The 27,635-nt window shown below is 42.6% G+C and overlaps 1 protein-coding gene across 2 annotated transcripts in view; it reads left to right on the top strand.

Annotated features, from left to right (window-relative positions):
* Positions 1-291: 291 nt before the first annotated feature.
* FSHR (follicle stimulating hormone receptor) overlaps positions 292-27,635 on the top strand; it is a 196,723-nt gene continuing 169,379 nt past the window's right edge. The window contains exon 1 of one of the 2 annotated variants that reach the window (XM_070798620.1): positions 292-608. In XM_070798620.1, the coding sequence (XP_070654721.1) occupies positions 457-608 (152 nt within the window). In that variant the 5' untranslated portion in view covers positions 292-456. The remainder of the gene's footprint in view (positions 609-27,635) is intronic. The other variant, XM_019969656.2, reaches the window with a different exon arrangement.

Raw genomic sequence — 27,635 nt, 5'->3', positions numbered from 1 at the left:
CCCTGCCCTTCAGTGACGAACTCTCTTAATGATGTTTCACACTGTAGATTGCATCTGTTTTGGAGAAAGTCGAGTGTGTCACTCTGTTTTGAGAAAAAAATAGTGACCCACAGGGACAGTCTTACAGCGAATTTAATATAAGCTATTCTAGACATGCATCAAGTTTCAATTTGCAAACCCAACCAAAAAAGGTAAAGGGACGGCGTATCTTGCCACGCCCTCTACCTCTCCCACCCCACCCCCACCAAAGTCACTGCTGTCACTCAGAAATTCTGCTATTTGTCTGGAAGTGACCGATAAAAAAGAAAAAAAGGAAAGCAGCCCTGGGTGGGTCACGTGACCCTACCAGCTCCCAATGCAGACCTCTTCTCATAAGGGCTCAGTGTGGAGCCTCTGAAATCTGTGCAGGATTTTCTCTGCAGAGGCAGAAGAAAGCAGGTGGATGGATAAGTAAACATGGCCTTGCTCCTGGTGGCCTTGCTCGCATTCCTGAGCCTGGGCTCAGGATGCCATCATCGACTCTGTCACTGCTCTAACGGAGTTTTCCTCTGCCAGGAGAGCAAGGTGACAGAGATTCCCTCCGACCTCCCCAGGGATGCAGTCGAACTGTAAGTATCTGAGTCAGTGGGAACAACAGCGTGGCTGGTATTTGTGCATTGCGTGCTATTATTATTTTCACACTAGGCTGATAACTGCTGGGCTGAAATATTCTGCCCTGACTGAAGGCTTAAGTAAAACAAACTCCCCCAGCCCAACACTCCTGCCCTGTGGTTCTCTAAGGATCTTAGTGAGAGTTTGTCTCGGAATGCCGGGGTAGGGCAGCATGGAGAGCTTCATCTAAAGGTGAAAGGAGGACTTTTTAGTGTTTTTGACACATTCGTTCTTGGGTGCTGTACTCTCTTTGGTGGAACTAAGAGAAGGCTAAGGAAAATGTAGAAACTTAGAAGAGCTCAGATTGAAGCCAGAAAGATGGCTTTGATTGACATGGAAGGCATGATGTGTGCTTTTGAGGATACTGAATTCAAGAAGGCAAGAGTCATTGCTGCTCTGGAGGCACCAGCAAGGAATTGTCAAACTGAGAATCTGCTTCCTGGGGGAAAAGGAGTCACAAGAGAGGGAAGGGGTGTGAAGAAAGGGAGGAAGAAAAAAAGGAGGCATAGAAGGAAGGAGATCATCTTTCATACTACTGGGAAAGGTGATTCCCAACTTTAGATTTTTACTGAACTACTTTAAAAGGAAATAGACAGACTTTTAGAACTTGACAAGATCTTAAGACATCATTCCACTTCCATCTGTTTATTTTGCAGTTGAGAAATCTGGGGTCTGGAGAGTAGAAAATTTCCTAACCTCTCACGATGAGTAGAGGCGGAGTCAAACTAGAAATCAGGCCTTTTGACTCACAGATCATCGCTGTCTTTCCCTTAAAGTCCCACGTCTATTGCATTAAAGTAAGAGGAAGGCAGGACTGTTTCATAGTCCAATGACCATCCCTCCCCACCTCCCCACCCCTCCCTACCATCCGAGAGCTGGCTCAGAGATCATAGATATCCTCAGTCGTTTTATCCCAAGGATTTTAAACAGAAGCTGCTATTCTGGAAGTGTCCTTTAATCTTGGTTCCCCAAAGCTATGCATGATCTTATTTAATGGCAGAAGGTGGTCATCTTTTCATTTACCAGTTACCATTACCTATGCTCAAAGACGATGAGGCTGCATTTCAGATTTTCACTCAGGGACAAACAGCTGCAAGGCTGAGTTGGTTCTGCCTGCTCCTTTTCCCCCTGATATCACAAGTTCTCCATTCCTTCCCAGAGGTAGTGACAAGGAAGATAGGTGGCCAACACTGTGTTTTAGCGACACTGCCTTAATGAGACAGTTACTCCTGATTGCAGGGAAGAATGCGCCTATGCAGTCTGCTTTGTTAGATGATTATAAACACAAGAGAAGACTGATGTACCTGAGCTCCTCTAAGAAGTCAGTCGCTCCTAAGCTACTTTGAACAATTACTTAACTTTTTTGGGGCCTCAAGTTCCTAACTTCTAGAAGTTTAATACAATCTGCTTGGTGGGATGGCTGTGAACACCAAAAGATACAGCCCCTCAAAGCACACACTCAACACACACACACATTTCTACCTCTCCCAGTCCTTCTCTTTTTCCAGTGTTTCCCCAGGGACCAAGCAGTGTCAACCAGTTACTAAAAGAGACAGCCTCTTACAAGACTTAATTTTAGAGTGATACCCTCTTTTCAAAACTCCCTGCTAAATTAGGCTGTCTGCTTTCTGGTATTTCTTCACCAGAAGGGAGATTTTTTTCACTCTGTATAGAAAAACAGGGAGCAACCAGATGTGGGCTATAGTCTGTGGAATGCCCACTTCTGATTTAGACCATAGCCGAAAGTAGTTAAATATTTCTGGCTTCAGGCAAACTCCAGGAGATAGTGAAGGACAGGGATGCTTGGAGTGCTGTAGTCCATGGGGTTGCAAACAGCTGGACACTACTGAACGACCGAACACAACAACAAAGGATTTAGATGGCCTGAGACAACGCAGCATCATGGAGAAAGTACTCAACTTGCTGAGCAGGGTCAGGAATAGAGGGAATTCTAAAGTAATAGTCACAGGTGGGCCTTTAACTCTTTATCACAGTCAGGGATGGAAGAGTATGGACTCTAGAATCTAAGAGACCTGTGTTCTAACCCAGACTATGACTGTTTCTTGCTTCAGCATGTGGGCTTTTGGGTGTATCATGGAAATTGTAATGTGTACCTTTTTCAGAGTTGCCATGGGCATTAAATGTAGGATTAAAACATTCAGCACAATGCCTCTCAAGTGTGGGGGGTGGGGATTGTTATTCATCTGCAAAGTACTAGAGAAAAAACACCACAGAGGGCATTCAGGACGATCAAATGAATCAATGGAAATGAAAAGGCTTTGAAAAACTGATGTAAAGATTTTTGTAGTTCTGAGATAGTTTACAGTATCTCACTGATTTAAAAATAATCTCCTTCTCTTCCCAGTGGCTGGAGCACTTCCTCTCTGAATAAGAAATGGTGTTCCTTTGGGCTTTCAATATTTGCCAAGAACTCAGGGAACAGGTTTCATTCTGATGATAGGCAAAGGATTTTTTGATTTCAGACTTATTCTAGAAACTCAGCTTCACATAGAGGCAGTCAATGAATCTAGAAAGGACCCTTTGATCTTGCATTATTTTTCCTGGAGTTAGAATTTTTAAGAATGTGGACACCCATTCAAAACCTGAAATTTTAAGTCTCAGTGATGTTATGGATACAGATTGTTTTCTTTACCAGGGTCAGATGACCACAATACTAGAAGAAAAGAGTCCATTGATGGGCACTCTTGGCATAGGGAGAACTGTATTGAGATCATGCTATAGGCTGCCTGTGTTGACCCCTCTCTTCACAGCAAGCTCCTGTATCCCATTGCCATCTCAAGTATCTTTCTGAGATGTAGAAAGGAATGGATTACAAAACTACTAAAGCCACTGTTGATTTCTTCATGTGTCGAATGCTGATAGTTTAATTCACCTCATCATGTAGGTTTCATGTTCCCAAAAGCCCACATCTACTTTCATAAACTCCCTTCATACTGCTATAAGCAATAATTCTTTTTTTATTGCCATTATCTTTGCTTGGCATCTGAACATCTACACACTGGATTAAATAATTATCTTAATTTATCTCCTTGCTATCAATCTCTGTCTTCTCCAAACCAGCCTGAACACCGTCATTCCATTTTTCTCCATAAAACACCACGGCCACCGTGATTCTCCAGTTCAAAATCATCTGGTGGCTCGTCTTTCTGACTTTACCTCTCACCTAGCTCCAACAGGAGCCATCTGCTCCACAAGCCTGAAAAAGACTTGCTCTCGAGCTCAGTCTGTGTCTGAGGGTGTTACTACTGTTACACATCTTGCTTCTATAATCTTCAAGTTCTTCTTTGTCTCTTGAAATCCAAACTGCTTACTATAAGCTGGCTCAAAGTTTGCCTCTTTGGTAAAAACTCTCCTGACCATTCCATCTTCATGTAATCTGAACCCTGGTGCAGCTCATTTTACAATCTTGCTTTGCCCTTAATTTTTCATGTGTGTCTTATTTCCTCAACTGCAGTGAACATGTTCTTGGTAGTCATTGTGCCCGACTCAATGCAATGTAGGTTCTGGGCCCTCATTTACATATAGAATAAATGACACAATAAATAAGGGGGAATTACAGCTGTTTATTTGCTCTGCTCCTCAGTATCAAAGAAAAGATTCTTATAAAAGATACTTATTGCTCCCCCTGTGGTGAGCTACAGGATTTGATAGTTCCCTTGCTTTCTTTGCTTTTTAATGTGTTTGTTTTAAAGAAAATGCCTGTATATCATTCTGGAATCCATTAATTTATTCAGAAAGAGAGACACATAGACTTGAAACAAAGTCTACTAAGTTACAAGTTGAATATTCTTTTAGGCATGCCGCTCAGTTCTCTTGATTTAAGTAATAATACCTGCTTCTCTATTGTTAACAAGAATATTGAAAGGATGAGTGAAATTGCCTTAAACAAAATCACTTTAAACCAGGCAAAACTGTTCAAATACAATTTTTGCCAACTGAGGTCAGATTCCAAACCCTGAATGTTAGGTTTCCTGTTTCCCAGATATGCTTTGATGACTGTAGTCTGTCCAGATGTCAGAACCAAATACCCCACTGTGCAGACTGCTCTGGGCTCATCTATCTGGAGACTCCTACTGCCTTGTTTAGATATTTCTTTGAAAGAAACAAACAGCACAGATTTCACGCTAATGCATACATAATCTTTCCTCTCAAAACCAAATCCTGCACCTTCTTTAGTGAGAAATGATATGTCTATGTCCAACATTTAGAATTTAATCAGGCTGAGGCAAGGAAGGTTTATATTTCCTGCATAAGAATCAGAAAAAGGAATAGCTATAGAATGCAGTATCTTCAAAGGGAAAAAGTAAAAATTATATTGCAGAGGAAAAAAATTCTTTAAAGTTAACTGATGAACTCTACTCTACTCTGAGAATTGGCTAAGAGCTGTAATTTGCAGAGTCATTATCAGCTGTTGAAGAGTAAGGGTTTGATAGCATAGAGCTGCACTTCTTGACGATGATAACATCTCCTTGTTTACCTAAAGGTCAGTGCTGTCCTTCCTCACCCAAGTCCTCTACCAAACAAGCCTAAGGTTCAGAAGCAGAAAATCTTGGCAGCAAGTGGGAAATTCATTTAATGTTTGATTATCCTTCTCCAAAACCACTAATTGGGTTATCCAGTCACTGTGGTTTATTGGACCATCTTTTTTTTTTTTTTGAGCTGTTAGATTTAAGATCTCCAATTTAGTTTTATTTAGACTAGATGCTAACTTTTATATCCCATAAGGTCACCTAGCAAAGAGAGTAATTATTTTTAATTGCTTAAGATCTGATTATAATGAGATATGGATGTTTCTTCTTAATCTGACCTCTTCCTGAAGTATCTTGAGCATCTTTTATGTCTCTGACATGAACACACCATAACCTTTTTCTTTCATATGGAATATGCCAACTGATCTGAAAGTCTTCAAGGGATGTGCAAAAAAAAACTTTTTTTGAGTAAAGCAACCAAACCTGTGCCATAGACCTGAACTCAATTATATTTTTAGTCTCAGAAGTAGCTAATGTCCACTCTCTTTCATACCCTCTCCCAGAGCTTTTTCAGCAAGAGCCAACACAGTCATCATGGAATCCTGTATCACAAATACTAGAACATGTACAGCATAAGCCAATTTTTGGATTTCAGTAATGCTAAGATTGATGAAAATCTTTAAGAAATAGGGACCCTAAGAGTTCAGCTATTTCAGTGAAATAGATGGTTGAGGATATGGGAGAGAAAATTCATCAGTAAATTGGTGAAGGGCAGAAGTAAAATAGTGCTGAGATTTCTTTCAATTCTAAAATGCTTTGATTTTTACAAATATCTTCAGGTACCAAACTTCCCCAAACCAATAGGTTTCTTCTAGGCCTCCAGAGTCCAACACATATAATTGTAATTCCTAAATTTCTGTGATATCAGTTGTGGGATTTTAAAGAGTGTGATTCTTAGGCTTAATAGACAGTTCTGTGAACTTCTGTTACTTACGAATGCAACGTGGAGAATCTCCCCATAGATACCTGTCTCTGACTGCTTTCAGTTTGGTGAGGGGTTTTAAACAAAGAATGTTTGAGGGATCCCAGCTCCAGCAATGACTTTGTGACTAGATAAACAAAGGCTGGCTGGAAATCATCCTAGAATAGAAGGGCATGAAAGAGAAAGGGCCAGAGCCTTGAGCACTAGAATTCAGGACTGGGTCCAATTTAAAATAGCTTGTCCCTTCTAGGAAAGTCTAGCAAATTTGGTTCAGGAGATAGGATCACATCCCTGGAAGACAGAGATGCCTTCCCTTGTGCTTTACTCATCATCTCAGGGTAATAGCTTGTGAATCCGCCCCTTGCGCCTTCGGCTTTCTCCCCTCCCAACCCTCTGCTCTGAGTCCTGGCTCTGGTTTAATTCCCCTATAGGAACGAACAGCCAGATTCAGGACAAAAGTCCAAAGTCTTCAGTGTGACATTAAGCTCCTCCATATTTTATCCTCAAATTAACTCTCCTGTCTTCCCCTCATATCTTTCATCCTCTACACATTTTTTCTGTGGACTATTTCCTAATTCCCAGCTCCCAAACATACCTTATATTCCCCTACCTAAATAATATTATTTTCTTCAACCTGAAATGAATTCTTCTACTTTAATATATTCAGCTTTGGAGACCAAGCAAAAAGGCTCATTTTTCATGAAGGTTTCTTTCAACATCAAATATTTATTGATTATATTTGTGCAGGGCACTATGCTGGGCACTTGAGAGAGGAGGATCAAAAGGGGAGGCACAGGGCTGCTCTCATGGAGTTTCTAAAAGAGAAGAGCATCCAACAGTAACAACAATCATGCTTTTCCTCACTTTTACCCACAACAACAAAAATCCCCCTTGGAACCTAGAACGGTCATTATCTAAACTACCCATTTGACAATTAATTGCAAGTTGCCTTATGCAATCTGAAATCACAGACTGTGAGAGCTGGAAGAAACAGATGCTGAGTGAAAGTCAATGAAGAGATGCCTGCCTTTTGACATTTGACAAGCACCTGGCTGTCATGTCTAACTTTGCTCTTTTGACCAGCTAGGATGGATTTAAGGAGCTGTGCAGGGCCACTTCCAGAACACCCTTTTATGTAAAAGGTCAGAAGATCCTTGCTTTATTTTACAAGGAAAACACAGACCTCAAGTAAAATAGAATGATAAATGAACACCAGCAAATTTATGATAAGGCTTAACCAGCAGATGTTTAAATATTTAAGTTTGACTAGGATTCCCTGGTAGCTCAGCTGGTAAAGAATCTGACTGCAATGCAGGAGACCACGGTTTGATTCCTGGGTCAGGAAAATTCCTTTGGAGAAGCCATAGGCTACCCCCTCCAGTATTCTTGGGCTTCCCTGGTGGCTCAGATGGTAAAGAGTCTCCCTGCAGTGCAGCAGACCTAGGTTCGATCCCTGGATTGGGACGATCCCCTAGAGAAGGAAATCGCAACCCACTCCAGTATTCTTGCCTGGAAAATCCCATGGGTGGAGAGCCTGGCAGGCTATAGTGCATGGGGTAACAAAGAGTCAGAGATGACTGAGCAACTTTCACTTTCAGTAATTTTCAAATTGGGCAAATACAAGGGCCTGGATGCTTTGAGCTGGGCTGGAGGAGAATGGTACAGAAGATGGAAAACAGCATCAAAAGTGGAAGCTTAGGCTGCATTGTTTTCTTTCCTAAACTCATAATTTTTTTTTCCCAAAACTGCTTGTGTTCCTGAATATTACTAAGTAGACACTGGGAGAGAATAGGTAAAAGGAGTTTACATGTCAAAAGACTGTGTATGACAGCTTCCCTTCAAAGCAGCTGAATGTCATCTATGAAATCTGGTAACCACCCGAGCTCACAAAGACCAGATGTCTCTCCTGAAAGTGACACACCTTAAAATGTCTACTTTGGCATAAGTGGGACACAAACAAGGAATTCTTGAATGTTCTTAAATTTCTGAGCAATTTCTCTTCCTTCTAAGTTCCAAACTACTTTGTATGGCTGTGTTTAGAATAGGAAAACGAATTGAAAACAAAAGAATGGTCACTAGCCATCATCAGATCACAGCAAGTATAGAGAGTCAGACTTAAACCCTTACCATTGCCATATGCCCACCAAGGCTAATTCTGCTCAGGGCAGGAAGGAATGAATCCTTTATCTAATTGGTGTTTGTTTTATGGGTAAGGAGTGTAGACATTCTGTAAGTAAATATACTGGGTTGGGAGGGGAAGCAGAAAATACTAGAAACACTCTTTTAATTTAGAAAACAAACTGGAAAGGCAATGAAAAGCAAACATGAGATTTATGGTGACCAGCAAGGAGGTCATCTGGAAGCCTGCACACAGTAGCAAAATTGCTTATCGGGTCCCTGGCTGCGAAAATCTGCTGAGTTCCTTCAATAAGAACATGGAGTCTTAGAATGGCATCTGACTCCCCCAAACAAATACTAGAGATGAGAGGAAAGAGAACAAAGAGTTATGATAACCAGATAGGAAAATTACAAAGTAGCTCTGAAAGCAGAGCTATAGGGTAAGAAGAAGCAAAACAACAACCACAGCAGTATAAATAAAGGAAAAGGCTGGGCCACTGAGCTGGGGGATCACTGTGCCAATATCTCGATCTTGCCTCTTGGACTGGGCAAAACCCCTTGAGAAGATTCTTCCAAGCCCCTACCTGGAAGGTGAAGCCCTAACTGCCAGCACTCTGGTGGCTAGGAAAGAGGACTGGAGGTCTCAGCACCCAGCATCCATAAGTGGTCCCTGGTGTCTCCAGTTCAGACATTCTCTGCTCCCTTTAAAGAATAAACCTTGGGGTTCCCCTGGTGGGCCAGTCGTTAAGAATCTGCCTGCCAGTGCAGGGGACACAGGTTCAAACCCTAGTCAGAAGATCCCACATGCTGCTAAGTAACTAAGGCCCCGTACCCCAACTACCAGATTCGCACTCCAGAGCCCACGAGCCATAACTACTGAAACCCACGCACCTAGAGCCAGTGTTCCACAACAAGAGAAGATGCTTGGACGAGAAGCCTGTGCGCCGCAACTAGAGAAAGCCCGTGTGCAGCACAAAGGCCTGGCACAGCCAAACAAATAAATAAACCTAGTGTTTTTGCTCAGCTCTGAGGGAACACTGGCCTGGCTGCTCCAGGTGGGTAGTATGGCTGCTTTTTAAACAACTTTCCTACCAGCCCTCTTTATTTTGGCCACCTCAAGCCTCTTCACCCTCCAGTCCTGCTTCTGGGGACACCAGTGCTTCCAGTTCCTGAGTGTTTTCAGGGATCATGTGGCATAAATCTCACTGGCTTGGGATTTCATTTTAGAGTCTTCCAAGTCAGGACTTCTCCAACTTTAAATATGCAAGCCAATCAGAGCACTATATGGGGAAAATGTAGATTCCGACTCAGGAAGTTTGAGGAGGAGCCTGAGCTTCTGCATTTCCAGTTACCTCCAAGAGATGCTGGTTGTAGTGGTACCAGGTCCACATTCCTCCATGGTCTTTACAATATTCTGTTGCTCTTTTTTCTCTGCCCTTATGGCTTTAAAAGAAAGAAAAAAAGTCCCCTTCTTGTCTTCTCAGTGGTGTTTCAAGAGGAAACCAATAGTTAGTCGTTCGTTTATTCTGCTTTCTCTTCTCAGCAATTCCCATTCATTATTCAATCCACTCAATGCCCACTGTTGCATTAAAAATTATCTTGTCACAGGTACCGATAAACTTTATTTTTGGTATGTTTTACTTAGTAGTTATATTATTCTTCAAATAAAAGCCTGAATATTAGATGACCACAGGTAACCATCCTCCTGCTTGAAACACTTTTCTCCCTTGACCGCCAGCTTCTCTGACATCACACTAGTTTTCCTCTTACATCTCACACCAGACCTTGACCTTCTCTGTTACCAAGTCTCAAAGCGATGAAGTGCCCCAGGCTCCTCCAGACTCTCTTCTCTCATGAATCTGTATTCTCTGTACAGTAATCTCATCAGCCCCATGGCTTTAAATACTAGCTATATTCAAAATCCATGTGTCATATCTGACCTCTTCATTGAGCCCCAGAAAAGTAATACCCAAGTGAAACCTTAACATCTCACTGGATCTCTTGCCAGCACCTCAAAACCAGCAAGCAGAAAATAGTACACTTAATCGCCCTCCCCTTAACCCCTCAGAATCTTCTCTCCCAGGCTTCATTATCTGTGTTATATCACCAACTTCTTGCTGTAAATCTAATCCAAGTGCTGGGGATTAGACACCCAAAACCTAACTCAAATGTCTCCACTTCTCACCTTCCTTACCACCACCCCAGCTCAAACCACCACCAGAACTCACCTGGGCTAGTACAATAGTCCCCAGCATTTCTATCCCCTGCTGCTGCTACTGCTGCTAAGTCGCTTCAGTCGTGTCCAACTCTGTGCAACCCCATAGACAGCAGTCCATTAGGCTCCTCTGTCCCTGGGATTCTCTAGGCAAGAATACTGGAGTGGGTTGCCATTTCCTTCTCCAATGCATGAAAGTGAGAAGTGAAAGTGAAGTCACTCAGTCGTGCCCGACTCTTAGCGACCCCATGGACTGCAGCCTACCAGGCTCCTCCGTCCATGGGATCAGTTCCACTTAAATCCATTCCCACACAGCAGCTAGAAAGACTTTGAAAAAGAAGACGGCATACAATTACTTCGAATTTCACTCAGAATAAACTTTTTTCAATCCACGTTTCATGACTATCTATTATAACAGGCACCGCTCTAGGTGTCAGGTCCAGCAGTGAGCAAAACAAACACAGTCTCTTCCCTTGTGGTGCTTACATGCTTTGTCATGGCTACAAGATACTCTGACCTGACCCCTGCCTGCCTTCCCACAGGCATAGTGCACGTCATGTATCACTTGCCCATCGCCACTATGCTCTGGACCTTTTTCTGCTCTCCAAACACACCAGACTCTTTTCTACCTGAAAACTTTCCCTTGCTTTTCTTTCCCTCTAAAATGTTTTTGTCTCTCCTCTTCAGTCTTTCCCCAAATGCCAACCCCTTGGGGAGGTCATCCTTGACCACCCCACTATAGTAGCACCCCAACTGCTGCAGTATATGATCTCTTTCTTCCATAAACTTACTGTAATGTGAATGTTTTTATCTATTTGTCGCCCCTCGACTAGAAATCAGAACTAATGCTTCACGGTAGCAAGGATTCTCATGTGTAGAATAGCTCCTAGTACAGAGCAGATGCTCAATAGCTTCATGAATTAAATGAATAAATGAAAGGCCCCTTCAACAAATGAGAACTACAAGGAGAGACAGAATGTGACAGACACCTATTAATTCTACTCTATCATCATGCTTTGTGCCTCTTCTAGTACCTCACCCAACAGTCTTGCACTGCAGCTATTACTGTCCCCATTTTAGGAAATAAGATAAATGGAATCAATCAATGCCGAATGTCAGGACTGAAATTGAGATTCCTGATATACCTGATTAGACAATGTCCAATCTTTGTATTAACCATGAAAAAAAGAGAGAGAGGGGACCCTCTAGTCCTCTGAACTCAATCCCTAAAGAAAAACAATCCAAACTCATCATCAGAGCTGAAATACATACAATGCTGGAGTCATCTATAATACCAAACTTATGTAATATCTTGCCACTTAAAAACAGAAAAACTCTCTGAGGGCTAGCATTGCACCCCTGGCCTGCATTCAGCAGGGTTGGTGCCTCGGTAGCTAATCAATAAGGAGGGCAGAGACAGAAAATGAATGTGTGGGATCACGAAAACATAGGAGGAGGACTGAAAAGTAGATGTCACTGGCTGTTTTCAGTGATAAGCTGCAACATAACCAGAAGTTGTGTAATAAGGTCCTAAACACTGGACCATAAGGGAAGCCCAAAATCAGAGCATTTTTTGCTAGATGAATTTAAGAGAGCATATACTTCCGCCTTCCCCTTACTTGTTCTAGGTATGAGAAATGAAGCTTAGTAAAATGATTTGTCTTAATCCTCAATTTCCAAGCTTCTTTGTCAGGCTTAGTGATAAAACATTCCTCTCTACTCCCACAGAGAACAGATAACTCCCCAGCACATTCACTTCTTTTCCCTCACGTTCAAAGAAGTATAAACATCAGAATTCCACCACGATTTTCTTTTTACCTTTGCTTACTTTTCAAAAACAGCTTTCTTGAGACATAACACACAGTATACAATCTACTCAAAGTTTACATTTTGATGGTATTTCGTATATTCACAGATATGTTCAACCATTGTCATAATCAATTTTAAAACATTTTTATCACCTAACCCTTTAACTGTCACTCCTCTGCCTACCTATGCTACACCCAGACCTAAGAAACCACTAATCTACTGTCTTTACAGATTTTTATATTCTAAACTTTCATATAAATGGAATTATATAAGATCTTTGTGACTAAACTTCTTTCATTTCGCATACTTTCAAAGGTTTATTCAAGGTATCAATAAGCTTTTCATAGTCAAAAAATACTTCTTTGTATAAGTAAACCACATTTTGTTAATCCAATTCATCTGTTGATGGACATTGGATTATTCAGTTTTTGACTATTAATGATGTTTGCTTTAAACATTTATGTGTAAGGTTTCGTGTGGACATGTTATCCCAGTACCACCTCTGGTCTCCATTGTTTCTGACAAGACGTAGGTTGTTAACCTTATTGAGGGTTCTTTGTAAGTAATGAGTCATTTTTCTCTTGCTTTCAAGATTTTCTCCTTGTCTTTGATTTTCAGTGTTTTTACTACAATGTGTCTGTTTATGGGTCTCTTTGTGAATATTCTACTCTAATGAGCTTACTAGATGCTTTCAGTAAATCTAGAAGATTTTCAGCCATTATTTTTTCAAATAATTTTTTACTCCTATATCTTTCTACTTTTTTTTTTTTTTCCCTGGGAACATTTCAGACAAACTATTGCAGCATTCTGGGTACTGGTTCCACTTGTATGACTTACTAGCATTATTGGTTAGTTTGCTGTTTAGTGGCTACTAGCTAGATTATTTTGTTGAAAGCCTTTGATGTTGATTCTCAGGAAGGTACAACTTTGAAGATGCCCACGGTCAGCCTGGGAAGACAAGGTATTAGCAGGGCTGTCATCTATTATTCCCCTGACCACACCCAGATATTCAACTTTACTACTTGCAGTCAGACTATGCTACCATTTTCAAAAATTCCCTGGGGCATATATTCCTTTATAAACTAATCCAATCAAACTGTGTGGCTCCTTCAAATAAATCATTGATCAAGTCAATGTTTTGATATTCATTCTGACCCCAGGGGGCTCCTTCCAGCTGTTTTATTTCCCCTGATTCTCCCCTGCAAACTAATTGTCCTACATTATATGTCTTTTAGATCCATGAATACAACTGCCTTTACCATAGCTTCACTGTTGAGAGGGCTCTCAGGCTTAAACTTCTCCACCCTCTGTTGCAAATAAAGTCAGTTCTTTGGGAAGAGAATACCAGATATGTGTTTCACAGTCTGCTTTTCACTTTATGCAAAATCTCAGCCAGGGCTCTGGAGCCAGGAGTGGATTCAAAGGTAAACTTCTGAGACCCTCATACAGGAGTTAAACACGTGAAGGAAGGTAGGGTAGCAACCAATCAAGCTTGACTTGGAGCCACCACCTCATGAGCCCTAGCAAGAGACTTGGATTCCTAGCATTCCCAGCAGGCTGTACCCGAGACAGCCTCTGATGCACAAGTGTGCCTTGGTATAAAGGAAGGAGCCCCCACTTCCCAACCACACCTGCCTACCATTCAACCTCAGCAACAGGCTGCTGGAGGCAAAGTAAGAAAAGCTGAAGTCCTGCTTCTCCTGGAAGAAAGCCCTCCATCTTGAAGCTGGGAGGAGAGGTAACCCTGTGTTCTTGACTGTAGCACTCTGAAGTACCAGCATCTCCACTTCTCTGAAGTGGGAGGTGCAAGGGAGGCAGTACTTTAGATTTAAGTGACACACTCTTGCCTTTTTTTAACCGGATTTTCACAGATGTTCTTGAATAGATGTTTTTATTTAGTTTGTTACAATATTGCTTCCATTTTATGTTTTTGTTTTTCTGGCCATGAGGCATGTAGAATCTTAGCTCCCTGACCAGTCCCTAATATGTATGTATTAGGGACTTGCCCAGTGGTTAAGATTTTGCCGTCCAATGAAAGGGGTGTGGCTTCCATCCCTGGTCACAGAGCTAAGATCCTATATATACATATATTTTGCTGCTCTGGGTCTTAATTGTGGCATAAGGGATATCTCGTTTGTGGCGTGCAAACTTCTGAGTTGTGACATGTGGGATCTAGTTCCCTGACTAGAGACTGTACTGGGAGCACAGAGACTTAGCCACAGGACCACCAGGCAAGTCCCACCCCTCTACGTCCTTGATCAAGCAACGCAAAGCGGGGAGCAGGTTGTGGCTGAAAGCAGAAAAGCAGTGAGGTACCCAGGATTATCATCTCTGAAGTTCTCAGTGTGCCCTTGAACAAAGAATAGTTGGGCATGCCAGGAGGAAATGGATGTTTTCACCCTGAAGTTTTTCATCCCGTTTTTAACTTTAATGTCTTTTACATGCATTATTAGCTTTAAATAATTTAGTACACATGTCCTAAAGTTGGTCTGGTGAATAGTAATGGTTCTATCATCCACCAAATAAGGCCACTAATTGCTCTTCTTGACAGCCATAACAGTTTATTAAACATTGTGATATGGTGAGCAAAACAGGTGGAAATGGAATTACAACTGAAAGGATGCTTTCCAGAGTTGCTTTGGTTTGTTAGATCAAAAGAGAAAAACAGATTTTTTTTTAATCCTGAGCAGGCTAGAGACAAAATTACCTTCTCCCTGTGTATTGACAGTCCTGACCATTTGACAGAAGTAATTTCAGCAACAGGGAGCATGCAGTTGTATCAAATGGCAAACAAGCCAAAAGTATATCAAAATCCTGAGTTCAGCATCTTCCCCCCAAAAAAATCACTGAGACCCTAAACAAAGCAGTACATCACCCACGACCTGCTACTCCTGGCATCACATCTTTATTGAACACTTACTGTGTGTACAGCCATTTGCTGGGATATAAGAGTCAACCTTGCAGCCCTGACAGATAGACTCTCTTCATGGATCTGAAGCAAGTAGACACATACACACAGACATAGAAAAAGTGAGCAAGGCTTTTCAACTGATCATGTGATAACATGATAAGGACAGGAAATGCAAGACAACATGTAACTACTGTAGAAATTCCTTGAAGGGAGAGGTAACTGTGCTTGTAATAAACAAACAAGGCCACTTCCTTGAAGAGGTCAGACATGCGCTGGACATAAAGAAAAGGTTTAAATATCCAACAGTGAGGGAAGATTCTTAGTAGGTAGAAGGAACATCTGCAGAGCTAATCCAACAGCAGTAAATCAAAGAAAAAGCTTTTTCTCCTGAAGGATATAGTATTGTTTCTGAATTATCAATTTCCTTTTTCAAAAATGTGCCAAGCACAGCACTTGGGTGAGAGTGGGGGGAATTGGAGCATTTCCATTCCAAATCTCCAAATTCCAGAATCTAGTAGGGGGAGAAATGAAGTTCTGTTTTAATAGATAGTGGAGATTTGGGTAGAAAGGACCAAGGCATGGTTCAGAGAAATTTAGTGGAATGTATTCAATGGTTTTAAAAATCTTTTGACTTAATGCAGAACAAATTAGACCCAGTTTTATTTTGCAGTTAAGAAATACAAATTATTTAACTCATTAGAAGTCTTTTCAAATAGAATCAGTTTTTATTCAATTGTTTCAATTGGCTGGAATAGGGACAAGCTGAGGTCACAGGGGATCTTTGGATCTAAAACTACGTTTCTAAAATAAATAATTCCTTCAGACAAACTTAAACATTGGACTCTTTCACACAGTAAGCAAATAGACCCCAATTAGGTCTAGATAACTTTTCCTAGAATGGACAGAGGAGCCTGGAGGGCTGTAGTCCTTGGGGTTGCAAAGAGTCAGACACGACTAAGCGATTAAAACCAACAACAACCTGAAATTAGCTGTTTTGTTTGCTGGTCCCCAACCCACTTTGCTTTTCAAAAAAACGGGGGGAGGGGGATAAATGAGCATAAAACAAGAACTATCAAGAAAATCTTCCAAATAGTCTGCCTCCCCATCTCTTGCATTTTTCCTTTTTTTCTATTTTTATAACATTTTATATAACTCATAAAAAACAGTGCTTGTATAAAAATTCACACAAAATTGCTAGAGAGCATACAATTTCCAAAACTGTCCTGGGTTTTTGTTACATTCAGTTTTCTTATTGTATTTTTCTAACTGCCTTGAAGGCGAGCAGTCAAGATCAGCTGACTTGACCGACACGTGAGCCAACTCCTTTTGTTTTTGCATCACTCTGTTAAGCTGTCTCCCTTCCAATAATCATTATGGTGTAAGTGACACTCCAGGGGAAATCAATTCCTTTTGACTAAATAGAAAAGCTTGGTCTACCTCCCTCAAATCATAATTGGGGCTTTGTTTATTTTGCTGTTGTCTGAACCCTGCAGCAGCCACATCTTGTTTCCACCAAAGTTGAATAGCTTGTCTACTGCAGCCTCCAGGGAAGATTTGCCAGCCTTTAGGAACCGCCCTCCTTGAGGAGGGAATAATTAGAACCACTTAGATATTAGAATTGCATTTCCTAGTGACTGACTCCATGTTGCTTCCCCTCAAGATTGTTTAAAGGAAAACTCCTTTAAACCCCTAAGGGGATGGAGTCTGTCATTTTCTTTCCACTTAGAAAGATGTGAAGCTACTGAAGCCTTTATATTTGTAAGATTCTCAAAACCAAGGATTCCCATGCCTCATTTCTAGCTGTCTTAGGTCTGTAAAGTATCAAGCATGTCTTAGACCTCAAGAGATATTTCTGAATAAATGAAATGAATGACTTTCGCTAAGTTAAACTGATGAGTTAAATTGAATTGGATTGGACTGGATTGAAATGAATTGGGCTTCTCTGCAGTGACAGAGTAGCTATCAAGAAAGCAGAAGGAAGGTCAGTGTATGCCATTCACTAGCTGATCAAGGCCAGCTATTTGGAATAATCAGGGAGTCCAAGCCCTCCTGGCTGCTGAGGATCAGAGGTTAAATGATATTCCAAGGACAGATAGCAAAAATGAGAGCAGAGACTCCAGACATAATAACAATAAAGACAAATAACTAGGCTTATGTGTATGTGTATATAGGATGTCAGGCACGGCTCTCACTGTCTCACTATATCATTATCTTTTTTAGTCCTCATAGCAACCCTTTGGGGCAGGCTCTACTATTATCCACACTTTCAGATAAAGCAACTAGGCATTAAGCAATTAAGTCATTCGCCCAAGTGGCACAACCAGGATAGGGACTCAGGAAGAAAGACCCCAAGACACTGCTGTTAACCATTTCAAGACATCATGGACAGGGGAGAAAGAGTTTATAACACAGCTTAAATAAAGGTTTTAAGAAAGGAAAATGACAGCAGTGTAAGGAAAAGGAGAAACAAACAAAAAAAAAAAAAGAAAAGAAACAATTCTTCCCCTCTTGAAGACTTGCAATTATAAACTTGCAATTATAAAAAGACTTGCAATTATAAAAAGACTTGCAATTATAAAAAAAAAAAAAATCTCCTAAACTTAAACATTTTAAGACATCCAGATTTCACATTACTGAACTTCCTGAAGTCTGACCCTGATAGGATCTGCCCAGTCACACTGTACAGAACCTTGTAGGTATTTCAGGGTTCTAATACCCAGGAATGTCATAAAATAAAGGTTTTTTAATAATACATCATCTCATGTTTATATTTACCTATCCTTTACAATCAAAAACACAGACCCATAATGTTTAAAATGTTCAAATAACATTTGTCTTGGGACATGGCAGCCCTAGTCCATGCCGGACACCATACTCATTCTCCCAGAATGACCAGGAGTCCTGACCTGGAGGTGTCTCCCTGCCCTGCGTGCACCCAAAGGCCTGTCTGCGGCTGAATCTTCTGCTCCCATCAGCGAGGCGTGACTGAGTGCCTCCCCTGAACCCTGCACATAGGTATTTAAACAAACAGGTGTTTAAATCATCCTATCAAAGCAGAGCTACACACATGATTCTAACTACTGACTATTCTAGTTCTGAAGATCTGAGTTCTTCAAAGCGTGAGCCTTCTCTTCCATGAGTTTGCCCAAACCTCCCCTTAGCCACTCACCCTTTTTCTGCCACCTTGACAGAAGCTGACAATCTTTCTCTCTCATGAGTTCAGGAAGCAGGGAGAAGATGTGGATGCCTCCCTGTGGGGCAGGCCTATAGGCCATCCCTGAAACCCTCTCATTCCACTTCCTGAGAGGTGTATTACAGGGCAAGGAGGCCAAACAGTGTCACGGGATGATCCCAGGACCGGCATTGAGAAGAACCTGGGTCTAATCCCAAGAGTATCTCATTATTCAACCTAGGAAAATCATCTAACATTTCAGGGCCTTAGTTTACCTCTTATAAAGTCACAGAGCTGAACATGAGAATTCCTGAAGTCACTTCCCTCCCCACTAAACAGAAGGAAAACTTGAGCCTGAGAACGAACTCTGACTTAAGCCAATCAACTTTTTAACAATCAAGCCAGCCTCCCAGCCTACACGTGCAGAGACCCTGACAGCTTTGTCACATGTGATGCTAGGACTCGCACCTATGCAGTCAAAGTCCTGCATTTTCTGCCAGCCTCTTTCTTTAGGTCTGTCATGACTAAATGGCAGCAGGAAAAAGCTAAAGGGCCAGGTACCTTTTTATTGACAGCTTGCCCTGTAGACCCTGCCCTGGGAGGAGGAGGAGGACGACGACACAACAGAGTCCATCAGCCATCTGTGGTTTCCCAGGCTTTAGGTCTGTTAGCAACTGACATTTCATCCACATCATTATAGCGAGTGGCACAACCAGGGAGTTAGGGCCATTTCTGTGTGTGTTTGCATGTGCTCATTCCTGGCTTTCCATTTTTAAGTCCAATATTTAAAATCAAGAGCCCTGCAAATTTGAGGCGGTGGACAGCCTTAAAATTCCTCAAGTAGTTGCATGTTATTTACTAAGGAAAAAAGAAAAATTGGTGAGCAACAATTCATTCATTCACTCAAAAATACTGATTGCCTCCCATGCACCAGATAATGTTCTATATGCTAGAGATACAGCAGAGAACAAAATGGATTACAAGAAGAAATGATAAGCTCTTAAGGAGCTTATATTCTACAATAGATGACTAATAATGACCATGAAAAATAAGATATGTAGGAAAGGGATCTAGAAGATCAGAAGCAGTGTGTACACTGGCCAGGAAACCCTGTAGAGAAGCAATCAATTGAATAAAGGACTAAAGATGGTGAAGGACTGAGTCACATGGATATCTAGGGGAAGACGGTTCCAGAAGAGGCCAAGTGAGGGACTGAGACAGGGACACATCTGCATGTAAAAGGAACAGCAAAGTCAGAGTGGCTGAGTGGATGACTGCAGAGGGCATAGGTAAATTCAGAGGGTCACAAAGATGTTTGCATGTAAGGAATTTGCATGTAAACCCTTGTAGGGACATGGGATTCTGTTTAGTGTGAGATAGGAGGCCAGGGGAGGGAGTGATCTGATTTAAGCTTTAACAGAATTAATGTTAAGAATACACTGAAGGATGTCAAGACAGAAGCTGAAAGACAGGTTGAGAGGCTATTACAATAATTTGTTTGAGAGGTGATGAGGATTCACATGAAAGGGTGAACAGTGGAGATGATGGGAAGCAGTCAGATTCTGGGCACATTTTGGAGGTACAGACAATAAAGATTGCTGACAAATTAAATATGGGGTGTGAAGGAAAACAGTGTCAAAGATGGCTACAGGTTATAATCCTGAACAGCTATTAAAAAATGGAATCGTCTTTTCAGACTGGGGAAAGAAGCAGAGAAACTGGGCTGAAGGCTGGGGTGGTGAAGGGGTGGAGGGGAGGCACAGTAAAGATTATGAGAGAGACATAACCCTAACGAAAACTACATTCTTGTTTTCTGATGCTGCCCAAGTTAAACTCATGCCTGTCCACTGGTCCTAGAATGTTACATTAAAAACTTATACTTAAAAAAAAATGCTTCTGAATAACTACATTATACATCAGGATTAGCTTTTTTAAAATGCCTCCTAAGGAAATGGCAATTCCCTGCAGTATTCTTCCTTGGGACATCCTATGGACAGAGGAGCCTGGTGGACTACAGTCCATGGGGTCACAGGTCAGACATGACTTAGCAATTAAACAACAATAAAATAGCTGAACAAGTTCCCTCTGGCTACAGACATAAACCCAATACCCTCTTTTTTAGTGATGATATAGGGAGGACCCTCACTCCCATGTAGAAAACTGCTGCATCTGCTCATTTTATCATCAATACGCTTCCCTTTTCTGGCCCCTTGCCAAAGTCCCAGTGTTTCTATCCAAACCCCCCCCCCCCCCCCCCCCCCGCCTTCTCCATCTCTGACCCCTGCCCCAGAAAGCAAGTCTGGGTGGAGGTCCCAGACATCTGAACTTTGCTTGGAGGGCATGAGCCCTTTCCAAAGAGACTTTACAGACATAATATAGAAGATCAAATTTATATAAATCAAGTAAGTGAAAGGTTGTTGTTGAATCACGCGAATATACCGGGATTCTTGGCCCCCGGAGGAGAAGAATTCAATCCGGGGCCAGAGACGAGGCTTGATCGCTCAGAGCTTTTGTGTAATAAAGTTTTATTAAAGTATAAAGGAGCTAGAGAAAGCTTCTGACATAGGCATCAAAAGGGGGCAGAAAGAGTACCTGCTTGCTAGTGTTAACAACGAAGCTATATAATCTCCAATGAATCCAAAGAATGTCTGGAGGTTGTAAAGACCTCATCAGACCTACTCCCATGATTTACATTTTAAGATAACAGAAGGTTTAATCCAGAGACTGTCCTTAGGCAAGATACATTATTGTTATATAATCCTGAGGAATGTGGAGAAAGAAAAAAGTTTGTCCTTTCTTCCTCCTTGAGAATTCCAGACCCCTCTCTCCTTGGGGACCCCTAGACTCCCTATCAACCTGCCTAGGAACTGACTCTCTCATAAGTAGGTCACTTAAACTTCTCATGTCTTGAATGTTTCTATCTCAAACCAAAATGTGGATAAAAGGAGGAAAGAAGGGAAGAAGGGAGAGATGAGGGGAGGGAGGCGCTGGGGGAAATGAAGAGAAACACTACAGTTCTTAGAGCAAAGGCAGATAGACCCCAACATAGCTACTACATCCTTTATTTATTTTTTTTAAGTAAGTGTTGGTTTTATGGCAAAATTATAATATATAGGCAGTGTATGAAGTTATTTCAGATGACAGATTTAATTCTTTTCCTTACAAGTAAAAGCTGCAATTACCACATTAGAACTTCGATGCAGAATATCTAATACATATAAAGCTTCAGTCTCAGGCCTTGAGAAGCTGTGAATGAAAGTTACCACACCGTTAGAGTCTGTGGATATCAGTATATTGTCCTTTCCCTTCCACCAGTCCATCTTTCCGGTTTCCAGTGTAGACAAATTCCATTAGGAGTGGTACGAATACCTACTCCATTTCTTGCAAAGATTCCAGAAGATGTTCTTGTACCATCCCTGTCTGACACACAGAGGAGATTTTCTGGACTCTGCAATTTCCTCTAGACCACCAGCTTTGTCTACCTCCTTCATGTTATAAATATCAAAGGTGAGATTCCAGAGGTGTGAGGCCACCTTCCCAAAGACTCGGAGCCAGAATCTGGAAAAACCAAGAATGGAACCCAAGATTTTGGACCTTGATCTTCGGCAGAAGTGAGACCTCTTCTCCAGGAGGGACTTTGAAAGTGAGCCAGAGGATCATCAGTTTAGTTGAACAGGCAACAGAAAGCTGTTGTAGTCCTGGGAGCAGGAGTGTGAAGTCATGCTTTTGAAGCTTTGGTTTGAAAGTGTCACGCAAGTGTATGTTCCTCAGTTCTTTGTCTCATCACAACAAAGATTTGGAGCAACTGACATTAAAGCCCTCGGCGCATCACAGCTCTCGGGTCTTGGACAAACCATGTTACAGCTCAGGCAAATCAGTGTTACAGCTCCATTTTATTTAGAAGATAGCAGGAGAATCCAAGACTCGAAGAGAAGAGAGTGGAGGAGTGCGTGGGGAGGGAGAAAGAGAGAGAGAGAGAGAGCGCACACGCATGCACGCAGGAGATAGAGTCTGAGAGAAAGCACTTTGGCTCCTCCTTTTTTTTTTTTTAATTTTATTTTATTTTTAAACTTTACATAATTGTATTAGTTTTGCCAAATATCAAAATGAATCCGCCACAGGTATACATGTGTTCCCCATCCTGAACCCTCCTCCCTCCTCATACCATCCCTCTGGGTCGTCCCAGTGCACTAGCCCCAAGCATCCAGTATCGTGCATCGAACCTGGACTGGCAACTCGTTCCTTACATGATATTTTACATGTTTCAATGTCATTCTCCCAAATCTTCCCACCCTCCTTTTATATGTTTTTTCCTCCACCTGGACCTGCCCTATGCAAATTGGGCTTAGCCAGGAGTGCTGTTTGTTCTGTTTGTTCTGCCTGAAGTCTTCACTCTGGTCCTCGGACCTTCCTTGTCTTTTAGCCACCGCTATTTTGGACTCCTTTTCCCTATTCTACCTACCTAACATTCCCCCCCTCAAGAGATAGGAGGCCCAATTCTTTGGGAATAGGGGTGTCGAGGTCTTTCTGGCTACTTCCTGCTGAACTGGGGTGGCGAGGGGTATTGGGCCTCCCCCTCTTGCTAGTCTCAATCCTGAGTCCTTATAGCAGTTTCCAAGGGTGTGTGATATTTTCCGTGGCCAGCTGTAGTTTTATATCTTTGTTGAACTGGCACTGCATGTTGTAGCTAGTTGACCTGGGCAGAGACAAAACAGGTTAGACAATTGACAGTACATGGAATAATCATAGGCATCATCAATATAGCATAACAAGGACTAGTAGGGACATTGGTCAATTTTAAATTCACATGGCCAGGATGGCTCAAGTCCCTCCTTGTTCAGGGATCAGAAGATCTATCTCCTGTCTGTTTTGGAGTACAGTCTCTGTCAAGCTGTGCTGGCTCCTTAGAGCTATCCTGAGAAATCTTATCCCTAGAAACCAGATTTTGGGGGTGTTCATTAGAATGACACTCATTGGTAGTTCTGAATAGGTATCTGAGATCTCCCAAGGGCTCACAGGTGTATTGAGTGTCCTCTTCTGTTTTCTTCTATGGCTTGACTCGTGAGTAGTGAATCCAGGAGTCATGTCCTGGTACCATGACTGCTGTGGGGGTAGAAAGTATTACAGGGTAGGGGCCCTTCCATGTGGGCTGGAGTTGAGCCTTTGGGGACCCATCTTTCCAGACTTTAATTAGGACTTGAATTCCTGGAGCATATAGTGGTGACTCTTTAGAATCTTTTGGGTCCTGGTTCATACCCCACAAGCGTATATCCTGTTGGAATTGCCCAATGGCCATGGTATAAGACTGGAGGGTCTGAACCTCTGGATCTAGGAAGAGGTCATTGACATAAACAAAAGGTCTCCCATATAGCATCTCATAAGGACTAAGACCAACCTGTTCCTTAGGGGCAATGCGGGTGCAGAGGAGAGCTATTGGTAAAGCCTCCTTCCATCCCAGGGAGGTCTCCTGGGTTATCGTTTTTATCGCTGATTTTAAGAATTGATTGGCTCTTTCTACTTTTCCTGAAGATTGAGGCCTCCAGGCACAATGGAGATAATAAGTAATGCCCAATGTTTTCGAGACTCCTTGGGTGACCTTAGAAGTAAATGATGTCCCATTGTCACTTTGTAATGACCTGGGCAGACCAACTCTTGGAATGATTTCATGGAGCAGTTTTTTTTAACCACCTCCTCAGCCTTCTCAGTCCAGGTGGGAAAGCCTTCAATCCATCCTGTGAATGTATCTATCATAACTAATAGGTATTTATACGCTTGAGAAACTGGCATCTGGGTGAAGTCCACCTGCCAGTCCTCTCCTGGGTAGGCCCCACGTCGTTGGACGGGCTGGGCCAGCTGGGGTCTTCGAGCTCCTTGGGGGTTGTTTAATTGGCAAGTGGGACAAGAGGAGACCACCTGTCTTATAGTTGTTTGGAGGCCTGTTCCTGTGAAGGACCTTTCTAGTAATCTTTGGAGGGCCTTTTCTCCTAAATGAGTAGTGGCATGTAAGGAGTTAACCAACTTCCATTGGAGGCTTCCAGGCAGAAAAAGGAGTCCCTCCTTTTGGAACCACCCCATATGATCTTCTTGAAAGCCCTCGCTCTTAGCTTTAAGAATCTCACCTTCAGTATATGAAGGAGTTCCTGGCAAATTAGTCTGTGGAACTAAGGTGGCAATCCCTATTAGGTCATGGTTCTGTAATGCTGCTCTCCTAGCTGCCTGATCAGCTGCTTGGTTCCCTCGTGCCACTTCCGTGTTCCCTTTTTGGTGTCCTTTACAATGGGAGACTGAAACCTCAGTGGGCAGATGGACTGCCTCCAAGAGTCGAAGAATCTGATCACCATATTTGATTGGGGACCCTCGGGTGTTCAAGTGGCCCCTTTCTTTCCAAATAGACACATGTGCATGTAGCACCAGAAAGGCATACCTGGAGTCAGTGTAAATGGCTATTCTTTTTCCTTTTCCCAGCTCTAAAGCTCGGGTCAGGGCTATGAGCTCAGCTAATTGGGCTGAAGTACCTGGTGGCAGAGGCTTAGCCTCTATGGTCTCAAAATTGGAGACTACTGCATACCCGGCTCTTCTTTTTCCATCCAAGACAAAGCTGCTTCCATCAGTGTACCAGATTTCCTCAGGATTGGTCAGAGGATCTTCTGACAATCCCTCTCGGGGTTTTGTCCAGTGGTCCAAGGTTTCTAGACAAGAGTGAAAGGGGAGAGAGCCCTCGGGGGTAGGGAGGAGGATGGCTGGGTTAAGAACCTCACAAGGGGATATAGTGAGGCCTGGATTTTCCATCAGCATTACTTGATATCTGAGGATTCTTTGATCAGACATCCATAAATGGCCTCTCCCATTTAGGAGTTGTTTTACTTGGTAGCTGGTAAAAATAGTTAGTTTGCCCCCAAAGGAGAGTTTTAAAGCATCTTCTATCATGATTGCAATAGCCACAAGATTTCGAAGGCAGGGGGGCCAACCTCGGGAAGTTGGATCGAGCCTCTTGGATAAGTAAGCTACAGGCTGGGGCTCAGATCCCAACCTTTGAGTTAACACTCCCAAGGCTATTCCCTCTCTTTCATGGACATAAAGTTGGAATGCTTTTTCTGGGTCTGGCAATCTCAAGGCAGGTGCCTGAGTTAAGGCCTGTTTTAGTGTAGCCTATGCCTCCTTTTGAGGAGTTCCCCACATCAGTGGGATTGAATCATCTCGTCCCTTTAAGCTTTCATATAAGGGCTGGGCAATTAGACCATAGTTGGGTATCCAGATTCTACAATAACCAGTTAGCCCCAGGAAAGCTCGCAATTGTTTTCAAGTCATGGGGGAGGGCAACTGGAGGATTCCTTGTACCCGATCAGAGGACAGCCTCCTGGACCCGTGTGTAATCTGAACTCCCAGGTAAGTGACCTTTGTCTTGACCATCTGTGCCTTAGCACGGGAGACTTTATATCCCCTTTCTGCCAAGAAGTTTAGAACCTGAATTGCATGTTGTTTGGCACTTTTTTCACCTGGAGAGCAGATTAGTAGGTCATCTACATATTGTAATATTTTCCCATTAGGTCCCAGGTCCAGATCTAGGAGATCCCAGCTAAGGGCCTGTCCAAACAGGTGGGGGCTATCTCTGAACCCCTGAGGTAATACTGTCCAAGTCATCTGTTGGTGTTTTTCTCCTGGGGCCTCCCACTCAAAGGCAAAAAGGTATTGGGATTCTTTAGCCAGTGGTATGCAAAAAAAATGCATCTTTGAGATCCAAGACTGTAAACCATTTGGCACTGGGTGGGATTTCTCCCAAGATTACATAGGGATTGGGTACTGTGGGATGGAGGGGGACTACAGCTTCATTTATAATCCGGAGATCTTGAACCATTCGCCAGGTTCCGTCTTTTTTCTTTACTGAGAGGATTGGGGTGTTACATGGTGAACTGGTAGGGACCAATAGCCCACAAGCAAGGAATTTATTTATTAAAGGCTGTAGTCCCTCCCAAGCCTCCCTTTTGAGAGCATATTGTTTCCGATTAGGAAACCGAGTGGGATCTCGAAGGACAATGATGACCGGTTCAGCTTGGTGGGCTCTCCCAGGAATCCCCTGGTCCCACACCTGGGGGTTAATTTTGTCTTCCCATAGTTTTTGGTCCCTCTCTATTGCAGGTGTAATGGGTTCTTCAGTAGTAACCAGGAGCTGTAGAGCTCTAGGGGCTGAAAAACTTCCCATCACAAGGGTGGTCCCCAGTTTAGTGAGTATATCTCTTCCCAATAAGGGGGTAGGACACTCAGGAACCACCAGAAACTGGTGGGAAAATATTTGTCCATCCCAGCAACAAAGAAGTGCTCGGGTGAATCTTTTAGTAGTTGCTTTTCCTGTAGCACCCAAAATGGTACAGGTTTGGGAGGAGAAGGCTCTGGAGTAGGAGATCAAGACAGAGTAGGTAGCCCTTGTGTCAACCAAGAAATTCTCGGGCCTACCTGCCACATCCAGTTGTACACTTGGCTCCAGCCCAATGGATAAGAAAGGGTGTATCCAGGAGAATTTTCCAAGGAAGAAGCAATCAGACTTTGGAGTAATGAAGGTTGAGAGCAAGAAGCAAAGACAAACCCGACTGCAGTAACCGTGGAAGCCAGCTCACTGTTTCACAAGCTTGCAGTCACTCGGTGGCCCCATCCTGAGAGAAAGCCAGGCCCATCCCCGATCCTGCGTTAGGAGGATGGCAGTTCTGTCAGCAGCATCAGAAAGCCACCAGCTTATTCCTGGGCCAGCCAAGAACATGCCCATGTGGGTCTGTCAGTCTGTTTCTAGCTCTTTCTTTCCGTCATGAAGGTACAAAGGAAAATGCTCAGAGCATGCTTTAGGCAAAGCATATTTTATCCCAAAGCTGAGAAAGGGAAAAGTTCACCTCTCATACCATCAATGCCAGGGTTTTGAAAGCACCAAGAAATGGATGAAAGAAAACAAGCTGCAGCAAGGGTGCTGATGCTTTAGTTAGGAGCCATCTGAAGTGGCATGCATGCCGCCTGGCAGAGCAGGCACCAGGGAGGGAAATACAAAAGGCGATTTTATTGAAGTGCTTTGGATGACAATTTTCTCAAATAAATAACTGGATAAGCATCCCATTCAAGAGAAAGCAGGCTCCTTTTTTGTCCTGAACATACACACACATCATGAAACAGTGAGGCAGAGAAGAGATGTTATCTTGTGGACATTTTTCTTAAGGGAAAAAAAAGACGTTTGTTATTAAAAATGAAACACTTGGGTATTCTGATGTGGTGGTCCTCAGTCTTCCTGTGATGGGCTGTGATGTTGG

Source organism: Bos indicus, chromosome 11 (genome assembly GCF_029378745.1).
Source record: "Bos indicus isolate NIAB-ARS_2022 breed Sahiwal x Tharparkar chromosome 11, NIAB-ARS_B.indTharparkar_mat_pri_1.0, whole genome shotgun sequence".
Lineage (NCBI taxonomy): Eukaryota > Metazoa > Chordata > Mammalia > Artiodactyla > Bovidae > Bos > Bos indicus.
The sequence above is the reverse complement of the archived record's forward strand: the minus strand, read 5'-3'. Positions and strand labels throughout refer to the sequence as shown.